Below are 11465 nucleotides of genomic sequence, written 5' to 3'. Positions count from 1 at the left end.
GAAAACAGTTAAAATTGTTGGCCCATACCGCTGTTTACTTCTATTGAACCAATTCCTCCAAAAGCTAAAAATCACGTGACATTATTCAGGCAATCAAACGGGGCAATGTGAAGACAACCAGCGGTTGATCTCAAGAACATCATATGGACAAGGTGGACACACTGAAAACCCTAAATATTAGAGATGGGTTGATAAAGTCTCGAAAAGCTTTTGATTGTACTAAAACAAACCAAAAATAATAATAAAAAAGCATCAAAGCGTCATAAAAATAGACCATAGATGACCAGTGACATCTAGTGGTCAAGATATGGTTATTACAGGCACAGCTTTTCAAATGAAACTTCAGTCAGTCTTGCAGCTGTCTTTATCCTGAGGGGTCAGCATCTATATATGAAAATGTTTAAACATTCTGAAATCTAAGTGCATTATAAGTCTTTACTTCCTCCCACTCCTTTTCGGATATGTGAAGAGAATGTGTAGAACTTTATGTCCGTTATGTTTGCTTTGTCCATGCATCACATTTTTGTCTGTTTAATACTGTGTGACTATTTTGTGCCTTTTACATATTTGAAATAAATTCAACACAACAAAGATATAGTTCAATGTTTTGTCCTGTTACTCATTACATTTATGACAGGATTTACATAGAAAACGTGTCCAGTCAAACAAGATGACAATCTAATGTCAACATCTTGCACTACTTGCACCACAATTAAAGTCAAATTTATTGAGCATCCCTACCCTGCAGTATCTCTGTTGTGAATTTACTGATAGAGACCAAAAACAACCAAATACCCAACACAGCCAATCACAATATCAGGAAACATGACATCACCCATTGTAACGGGGCAACCGTGCCCCTTCTCTTGCTTTAAGAGTTCTTTAAGCTCCTGAAGCTATTAACTAAAAACCTTTAGTGCTATTTTAGAGTTCTACTTGTGGTGAGATGAGAGGTATTCTTTTGGCCCCAGATTTCTAGACATGGTTCCTGCATCACCTGTTCATTATGCAGCTCCCTCTTCAGAAAGCTACATCTCTAACACGATGCTTCCTGCCACAGTGGGTTTGTGTAAACAGCAAAAGAGGGATAAAACAGACCAAATTTGTGGTGTGAGAACACAGCTTTTCAGCGCAGTCGCTCATTTCCTGGTGATTTCACTGCCATTTACTTAAGCTTGTGAGGAAAAAAAGTTGATGGTTGGTAAACATGAAAATAAACAGCAAAACAAAAATCAGTATATCATTACATAAAAAGTGCTTCTAAAAAATGCACTGAAGTCTTTCTTTTGTGGAAATCTCACATTAAATATCTACAAAATAAACTTTTAAGATGCATTTCAGAATTACACACGGAGCAGAGTTTTCTGGATCATAAATCACTCCACATTCTTCACTCTTCACTTATTCTGATATGCATAACTTCACTTAACTCTGGTAATTTTACAAAAAATAGAGCGATACGAGTAATTCATAACGTTAAATATCTGGAAAACACCATCGAATTATTTTGCATTAAGTGAAAATGATTAAACACCACGAATATTGTCAAAATTCAAACAGCACACACATTATATGAAGAAAAGTCTAACTTACAAACTGTGGGTGTCAACAACACTGAGGGGGTTTTGTGTTTGAGGGGTAAAATAATGGGATGGGCTCGTACAGCTGCTGAGATGAGGTCCAGATATAATACTTTAAAAGCTGTATAAAAACATGACATTCAACAGGGACAGTGCTGTTAGTTAAGGGTTACTAAGTGCACTTTTTTGTGTTGATGTTTTACTGTAATATTTGTACATTTGGAATAAATATACAACACATATATACATATTATTCATAATAATACTGAATGTTGTTTATTTGTGCAAAAGAAACATATTAGTACTATATTATTAACTGATGGCAAAGCGATCAGGTCAACACACTGCTTATTTCTGTCCAGTCCTTTCTGAATATGTCTGTTGTTGATGTTTTACTTTTGTTGTATGATTTTTTTTTTTTTTTTTAAACACTTGAAATTATTTTTTCACTTCAGTCAATCAATTCTTTCTTTACATTTACTTCACTGATCAGGTGCCAATTCTGCTATGTTGTTATCAGACCAACTTAGTAATGTGACACTGTAAATCAGTCACCTGTCCTACAGGTTCTCCATCGCAGCTCTGCAGCTTCTTGATTCAGCTTCACTGTAAGTTCAGCTCTCTGGAAAGGTAAGGGTCCTCCTCACAGAGAGCAGCGATCAGAATTGAACTGGCTTTGGCTCCTTTTCCTCGCACCATGTCGATCACGTCTCGAGCTCTGTGTGCTCTGATCTTTGTTTTGATCGTCTCCATCTCATTAATATTTAGAACGCTTTGCTCGTAGAGTTTATCCAGCAGCCCGTCTAGAACAGGTTCAGACACTTTTTCAATAAACCGCGTCCGAACTGAGAAGAGTCTGTCCTGTGGCTGGACTCCGTCATTATCCGAGATTCTGTCTAGTGCTGGAACATTCCTCTGTAAAACGTCTCTTCTGGACCCTGCAGCTGCAGAAGAAAATACTTCTTAACACATCAAGACCAAACCCATGAAAAACTGATCAGATAAGTCCAATTCTTTGAATATGATATTTTTTGCCCTTTTAACACAATGTAAAATAAAGTACCAGCATTTTTTAGGAATCTTTATCAGTATTACCATGTTATATGTCAAATTTGTTTTATAGTGTAATATTCTGCTTTCTGGTGTCCATTAAGGAGGAAAAGACAAAAATAATATTGTTTCACAGGATTTTGAGTTTTTACCATAAAATGATGTCAAATGTCTCAAAGTGTGTGTTATATATCTGTAATGCTGGGTTTTTATGGATTACCTAACAAGCATTTCATTAATAAAATTCCACTCGTCCTATCCCTCCTGTTGTCCAATATGAGAATAAATTCAAATTATTATTTTCTTTTTCCCATTAAACACAACAGCATTTTTACGTAGGACATTTTCCAGTGACAGAAATGGGAGGAGTTCCCATAGGAATTCATGCCGCTGCAGGAAGGTAAAGTTCTTACCTTGCAGATGAACATCACGCTTCCAGACTTCCATCTTCTCCTGGTCTTGGACCATCATGGTCACTTTATTTAGGTTTTCAGTCAGGAAGATTTCAAATGTTGGATGGAAGTTTGGTCCAAACGTTGAGCGAAATAGCTGGTGCTGGAAACCAGCAGAAGTACGTTAGTTCTGGACCTGACTGGACATCATTTAGACATGTGACAGCAGACTCACCTCAGGCTGTATGGTGAGGCCTTCGGGGACACAGTGGACACTGTAGTTCTGATTCACATGGAGAGAGCACTCTGAGGAGGTCCTGATGTTCTCAGCCCCTTTTTGTTGGGCAGCAACCTTCAGACACAGGATGTTTTAACTGCAGTCAACTCTACATTCAAATTAAACTAGAAAATAAAACAACCAGAAAGTAACATGGCACAGAGAACACTAAGCTAAATCTGAGCTATAGAATCACTGAAAATAAAGATACAGGTATAACTGGTTACCAGTAAAGAGATAATCAGTGCAACAGGACAGCTAGTCATTTTTATTAACTGTTTATCTGTTAATTCCTCCTGGTGGGTAGAGAACCAGAGAGGAAATCTTAGCATGAAGCTTTATAGTTGAGCTGACTCTGATCCCAGTGGTCTGTAAAACCAGTAACAACTGAAGCTTCCCAGTGAAAACAGATGGAAAATATGAGTTCAGGCTGCAGCACGTCTGTTGGTTTTTACCTCTGGCAGAGGGATGTTTCCTGGCAGGAGAAGCACATCAAGTATTGGAGATCGGTGGAACAGCAGGACTTGGCCGTTTACAGGCAGGTTTATATTCAGGAACCTTTTCACAATGTCCCAGAGGAGACCAAAGGCGGAGAGGTGGGAGACTTTCACCACCACATGAGTATCAGTGATCTCAAACGGATCCAAGAGGTTCATTCCTTCATCGGTGATGTGAGCAACAGACAGCAGGCCTTCAACACGCAGAGCTGTGACAGAACAGAGATGTTAAAGTTGTTCTGCTAAAAGTTTAATCCATGCAAAAATCACCTTCTGAAAAACATCAGATTCATCCATCAACATACAAAACATTAGAAGATCACATCTTTTCTTCTTAATATCCTTCTGTCTAGTTTTCTATGCTTAATCTGATGACACGTTTAATCACGTCATCCTTTAACCACTTTCTGTGACATCCAACAATGTGGACTACACAGTGAACTGGAAACCTTTTGGAGGATAAACTGGGGGCAGATAGACGAAATGTACACACATTTCCTCCACACAAACTGCTGTTCATACAGAACAATCTGTATTGTGAATGTGCACACTTCATGTCTTTTCAGCTATGAGTGCCACAAGTAGTTGTAAGTCCCTGGACTGGCAACCTCTGCAGGGTGTCTGCCTCTTACCTAAAATCAGCTAGGAGAAGCTCCAGAGGAATGTTAGGCAGTTGATACACCAGACAAAGAAGGGTGGATGGATGATAACAATAAATACATTAAATGTACTATGTGTAAGAATTACTAACATCGAGCGGTAAAGATGAGGTGAGTGGAGCAAAACAAAAAAGTGAAGTATGACGCAACGTACCCACTATGTCGGATAACTTGTTGCCTTTCCTGGTGCTCATATTGGACAGATTCAGGTAAAAACTGCATTAGGTTCCACACCAAAATAAAAACAGAAAACCCCCAGACTGCATGAATTTATTTTTACTCCACTGTTTACGATGAATTGCTTTGGCCAATCAATGAGCTGAAAATAGTTGTTTTTCGGAAGTATCGCCCCATAGTGAGCAGTGGTTTTAGCTGCATGACCGTTTGGTCAGTGTAAGTAAAGTATTGTGTGAAAGCAAATCAAACAAATGTGTGGAAACTTTTGGAATTCCTCGTCCAATCGAACTGAGGTCCCTGAACTATTCTAGTGGGAATGGCCGTACGCTGTTGCTTATCCCAAACAATGCTCTAGAATCTGTCGGACAAACCTGCTACTGTAGTATTAAAGCTCAGAGGTCTTACTTGTTTTTCCATTCAGAGACACCGTCATGAAATAGTGGTGGAAATATGGTAGCATCCATGCATAAAGACCCACTTCAAACATGTATAAATGTCACATTCTTCAAGAATAAAACCACAACACTTATTTTTATAAAGTGATTAGATAAATAGAAACAGTTTTACTGATACATTAAATTTACTGTCATTTAACTTTATTTCTGTTACACACTGCAGCTTTAAAGTTCAGGTAATAGCAGGACCGAAAAGGTAAGTCTTTAATTTTAAATGTGAACTCTGTAAGAAGTCTTATCTTTGACAGGCATTAATATTTAATATCATAATTCAGTTCTCAGAAAGCCTTCAGCTGATCCAAAATGCTCCAAAGAGAGTAAGCAGCAGTGATCATATTTCTCCATTTATAGCTCATCTTGACTCCTTGTAAATCCAGAATAGAACTGATAATTCTTCTCCCATATAGAGACGCTGGAACACGGCTTAAGGATGTCAGAGTTCAGTATTTACCCAAAAGAGCGTCTCAATCTCAGACTGTGGGTGTACTTGTGGTTACTGGAGGATTTAGAAGTAAAATGGAGACAAAACCTTTAGTTACCAGGCCTGTCTCTGTGGAACTAGCTTTCAGCTTCAGTCTATGAATTAGACATCCTCTCTAACTTTAAAATCAGGATTGCAACTTTCTCTGTAATCATGTTGTTAGACTGCTTCAAGACCTCTAATGATTCACTGAGCATCTCTCATTCTGCTGCCTTCACTCTCTTTCTATACATTGGTCAGCACGTCACAGCAGCTGCGCTCACCATCTTTTGTTTCACAGTGAGGGAGGTGCAGCTGACAGATTGCATCATCTGAACACTTGATGCTGAACAGCGGCCCTGCAGGAGTCTTTTTAGCTGGTTGAAGGTGATCTGCATCCCATTGGACAGTTGTGTACATAAGCTCTGCCTCTTGTGCCATGACAAACACCAGCCCAGTTAGTGTGCACTGGAACACACCTGGACTCGGACACTTGAATCTGTTGGACACAAAAAGAGCAATCAGAGCAAAACCCGTCCCATCCCATTACCAGTGTAAAAAATTTTCCAGTAAATGGTGACAAACTGGGAAACTAGAAAAACAACAGAAATCTATAGAAATATCTTATACTTTCTCTCAAGTAATCTCTTTGATCCAGTGTTCACACTTTTCAGTTTGATCTGATTCCAGGTATAGAATCTCACCAAGACCACAGTGTGAAGTGAACATCTGAGCACAAAGGTCAGAGATAAACTGGAAATGGTAGGAGGATAGAAATGTGTCATTCAGAAAAAAACTAATGAAAACAGGTAAAAGTGGGGATTTAAAGGTTGACCTGTACAAGACTGTTGCCGAGGCCTTTTCCATCTGGACATCAGGAATGAAGCTTGATGGAGGCTGGAATTCAGAAATGAACATCATTAATAGTTACTTTACATAGAAATACAGTGCATCTCAGTGCATCTAAAAAAACCCACTATTTTTACTCTTTGCAAATCTTAAACAAAATAATACTTGCACCTCAGCAGCTTCATTCGCAGCACGACAGAAAGGACAAAGATTAGGACAAGAAACAAGGACACATAAACTACCTGGCAAAACAAACACAAAAACTGTTTTGTTGGACCTCCTTTAGCTTTTTTTTATTGCAGTCTTTCTGTTGGCATTTATTTCCATCCAGGGTTGCATTTAATTTTTACCAAGAGTGAAAACATCTGATAGCCACAGTCTGCATATAAACAGCGTGTTAGGATGAAAATACAAAGTAGTGAAGAAACTCTGATGGCAAACATGGCTGAGAAAATGCAGGAAGGATTTCCCGACCCGACTCAGTTTATTTGCCTCCTTCTGCTAAACAGACAAGAGAAAACTGTTGGTGGAAAAAGCTGCAAATAAAAAAGCCTTGGATCACGCAAGGAGCAAAACCAGAGGGGGAGGAGCCAAGACAGGGTGCTACTTTCAAATCTTGCTAGCTCCCCAACATTACCTACCCCAGCTTTAATAATTCATCACAATTTATGCTGGGATTGTTCTTGAAGTACGTCCAACCTTCAGGGAAAATATCTGTTTAATAACTTGATCTTTCATTACATTGCAAAAGAACTTCTATTTTTTATACCCTTGCAAACCCCTTTTTTCAGTACATTTACAAAATTGACGTTTTTGGGCAGATTTTTTTATTCATCATGACAAAACCTGATTAACAAATATAAAGAATTAGAAAATTATTTGTAAACATTTACAGCTGCAAAATATTTCTGACTTTTTATTGATTCTGCATTAGTACGTTATCCAGCAATAAATAAATAAAAACTGAAATATTTAAGTATCAAAGGGAGTATTACATCTATAAAGCTTTGTTTCATTTATGTTCCTAAAATTTCAGCTTGGTAAAAAGCTGGAGCTTTCTTTGGCGCAACATGGTAACGAGAACATCATTCTGTATGATATGCTGCTAGGACAAGTTTAGTAAAAAACAAACAAACAAAAAAGGAAACAAATAAATTGCGTCTCGAGCTTTTCACCTAAATCTCATGTCTTTGTGCTTTTTTTTCTCTCACCTTCATTAGTTTTGGGTTGTCCTCACACAGATCCGGATCCTCATCTGGCTCCTGCTTAATATTGAAGATGTCTCATGGAAAAGAACAACGAAAGATTTTTCAGAGTTTATTGCGACACTTCACATGAGATTGGGTCTATGATAAATCTCCTAGTAGCGCCTCCAACTCCCTGATATCAACGTCCTTACAGACCTTCCTGATTTTCTGTTGCATGTTTATCAATCTGACCTGATGTGGGAAAATATCTGTTGCTTTAAACTAGGGCTGCTTGATTATGACAAAAATTCTAATCACAATTATTTTGACTAAAATTGAGATCTCAATTATTTAACACAATCATCCAGTATTATTAAACAACGCTGCGTGTCGTGGTGTTCTCGACTGTCGAGAGGAGATAAATAACATTGGTAACATTCATAATATTATCTAAGACACAAGGAAGAAGCATTGAACAGTCTTATTGAGGTAGGCAGGAATGATTTCCTGTAATGGTCCGTGTAACAGCGAAGCTGTCATAACGTCATATTGTAACCAACTGTCATATTACAACCGTCTAATACACAGTTCCGAGTTGTTTAATTCGCTTTTACCACTTATATATGAACTATTTTATGTTGGGCTCGATGTATGTTTTATCCCAAACAACCGCTGTCAGTTTTTTTTCGTTCACCCATTAAAAGACAGCTGATTTGAACCAGCTGATTAACGTGTTGCTATAGTAACGCCCCATAACAGAGGGATATTACAGTTATTTAACTTGCTGAACTATGTATACGAAAGTAATGCAGCCAGTTCTCACTGACAATGACATAAACTATGTTGTTGTAAACTTCCACAACCTACTGCAATTATTCAACATTGACCTGCAGCAGGAACCGACTGAGACTGGCCGCCTGGGAGTGCTTTAGGACGGGGAGAGACTCCCACTGCTCGTTCATTACAGTAACTGCAGAACAATATGTGCCTTCAAGTCAGTCACCAAAACACCGAAAAGTCTCTAATAACTCCAGTAAAAGTTACTAGATTTGTCGCTAGTCGCTTTTAACAAAAGAGTCACCAGATTTAGTGAGAAACTCGGCAAGTAGTCAACAGTGTCTGAATGAAACCAAAGCGGCTGTGGGAGGAGTTTACAGCACAGCGCTGCAACGCCAGAGACGCTCGATTAGCAGCTGAAGACAGCAGGAGAGGAAACTGCAAAGAGAAAAATAATCACACCCTTTTATTTTTATGATCGCTAAAACCCCAGATCGTAATTGAGATTAAAATCCGATTAATCGCCCAGCCCTACTTTAAACCATCACCTCGAATTGCTTTTGCCTTCCTAAGTGACCTCTGTAGCTGCTTTCATTTGCCTTTATTCAGCTAGTTTCAAAGCTGAATACATTTGCTGTTTGTAGGTTGAAATCAGCTAGCTTCCTAATCCAGCTAATGCCAAACACCTTTTTCTGCTACAAGACTGATTTAGCAAATCTTGCATGGGTACAACCTACACTTAACTCTGCTGCTCATCCTACAAATGCATTTTGTACCAAATGGGGCACCGTTGAAAGAGGAAATAAAAAGCCTTTCCAGCTGTCTAAGATTAATACCTAAGAAGCATTGTTACAACAAAGAAATAATCATCTGAACACCAATGTCCTAATATCTTATGCTAAATCCAACATGGCCGGAAGCTGGAGTCTATCCCAGCAACCATTGGGTGAGAAGCAAGTCACTAGTCCATCACATAAAAGCAACATTTAGCTAAAAATGTTTATCTTTTAAAACATTCATTTAATTTTGTCCAAACAACTTTCTAATAATCTGTTAGTGAGTATGCTTTATCAAACATTGAAGTTGATCATACAAAAAGAAATATGCATGTCAACCATATTTTTAAGGAATTTAAAAGACCTCAGGCATCATACTGTGTTACTGGAGGTGTTTTCAGTGTACCTCTAATATACTTGACAAACCAGCATTTCTACAATTGTTTACCACCAGATGGCCTCACATTCACCCACCAATGAACATTACAATGTCATACAAATGTAATTTAGATACATGTTTATGGACAATTAATGAAGCAATGGTTTCAGTTCTTACCGGCTTTATTTGTGAAAGCTTTTATTATATCGTGTGGAAACCTGTGGGGACAAGCACAGTAAAAATTACAAAGTGAGAATGAAAACAGTGTAATTTTGGCTGAGCTCATGTTAACTGGGAATATTCCATCGTAAATGCTGGCTTTGATAGTAGACTAACCTAAATGCTTTTTCTCTTTAGTGACCAATTCCAACAACCTACTTAAAACTGTTAATGCAGCATCCTGTTTTACATGCAGGACTTCAAATATTTTACCATCAGCTATTAGATTAAAACAGCAACTTGTCTGTTTTTTTATGGATGATCAACTTTTCAGCCTTGGATTCTGTAGCAGAGGCCTGAGGGTCTCCGCTCGGTCTTAGCTGACTCTTGAACTTGCTCCAGAGGAAAAAGTTGTTCCATCTACTGGAGTCTCTCTCAGATTTGAGGTTACATCCCTGAATCTTCTGACTAATGCTACATCACTGTTGTCTTCACCTCACAGGTAATTTTCAGCAACATCTTTCAGCTCCTAGTATTTTTTCATGTTGTCTTCTTTTTATTGTCCTGGTGCTTGGGATTCGTTCAGTCTACCACGTTTCCTTCTTCTGCAGTTTGTCAGCAGCATAATGTGTAGATGATTTGTCATCACCAGTATGGCTCTGGAAGTCTGCCTGGAGTTGTGTCACTGTCTTCATTGGAACTGTATCCAGTTTTGATGATTGAATTTTCACACCATACTAGTACTGATGTTCTATTACACTATTGTAGCCCTGCTGTTATTGATTTCCATGTTTATATATCATACCTACTTGTAATTCAAACACAGTTTTTATACTATGTTCAGGTATACATCATATCCTGTTGATATCCTGTTCTTAAAAATTATATTTTTATTTTAACATAATTTGCAGCAAAATGATAATTTAGTCAAAGTTTTGTTGTATATGGTAAATGATGAGACTGCATGTTCTTTTGTTATTTTAAAAACAAGCACAAAACTATTATCAATAAAATAAAAAAAATTAGATGAAGACACATTAAAATAAATAGATGAAATCGGATGGGTAGTGGAATATCGAGTAGAAAAGCAGAGTGTTGTACTTGATGGGGCAATCACACCAGAGATACTGTATAGTGCACAATGAATCTGGATAAAATAGTCAGAGTATGAATGAAAAACAAGCTTTCCGTTTGTGTTCTTTGTTGTGGCATTATTGCGTACCAGTAGGATTCCTGGACACACTGTGCCTGGATACGGTCTGGTAATAGATCCAAGGAGTTCATACAAATGTCTTGCAGCAGTCCAATCCTATGTTTTATTGTTCTGCTGCTTTTGTCTTATTAGTGGCAATTTTATCTTTATTTTTTTTTATTTATTGTTCTGTGAAGCACTTTGATCAGCTGGGGCTGTTTCTAAATGTGCTATATAAATAAACTTGAATTAAAATGAAGGTGCCATTATCCAGCTTGTAGAGTCATGTACATCCTACAATCAATCAACTCTCAGTCAACTAATAAGTAGCTTTTTAATGACTAATAAAATGTGTTTCCATGCCAACTGAGGATTTAGACATGGAAGTAGCTGACTGAGGTCTCAAAGTTCAACTAATGCCTGGAATGACCCCAGATCCCAGAATACCTGGAGATGAACCACTGTGGATGTCGAGAGTAGCACAAGGAAAGAAGAGGTAGCTGGAGGAAAAACATTTTTTTCAATCATCACAGGGAGTTTGACATTGCGAGTAATTGAAATTTGAGAATTTGGAGTGTTTCTAAGGACACAACAAGAAT

The 11465-nt window shown here is 37.9% G+C and overlaps 1 protein-coding gene across 1 annotated transcript in view; it reads right to left on the bottom strand.

Moving 5' to 3' along the window:
- Nucleotides 1–37: 37 nt before the first annotated feature.
- LOC306770763 (NACHT, LRR and PYD domains-containing protein 12-like) overlaps nucleotides 38–11465 on the bottom strand; it is a 39275-nt gene continuing 27847 nt past the window's right edge. The window contains exons 14-21 of the mRNA XM_079259691.1: nucleotides 9693–9733; nucleotides 7608–7678; nucleotides 6383–6444; nucleotides 5832–6046; nucleotides 3755–4005; nucleotides 3258–3374; nucleotides 3044–3185; nucleotides 38–2524 (exon numbers count right to left, since the gene is read on the bottom strand). Of these exons, the coding sequence (XP_079115817.1) occupies nucleotides 2184–2524; nucleotides 3044–3185; nucleotides 3258–3374; nucleotides 3755–4005; nucleotides 5832–6046; nucleotides 6383–6444; nucleotides 7608–7678; nucleotides 9693–9733 (1240 nt within the window). The 3' untranslated portion in view covers nucleotides 38–2183. The remainder of the gene's footprint in view (nucleotides 2525–3043; nucleotides 3186–3257; nucleotides 3375–3754; nucleotides 4006–5831; nucleotides 6047–6382; nucleotides 6445–7607; nucleotides 7679–9692; nucleotides 9734–11465) is intronic.

The sequence above is a fragment of the Telmatherina bonti genome, assembly GCF_933228915.1.
Source record: "Telmatherina bonti genome assembly, chromosome: 20".
Taxonomy (NCBI): domain Eukaryota; kingdom Metazoa; phylum Chordata; class Actinopteri; order Atheriniformes; family Telmatherinidae; genus Telmatherina; species Telmatherina bonti.
Note: the sequence above shows the minus strand (reverse complement) of the source record. Positions and strands in the feature narration are given on the sequence as shown.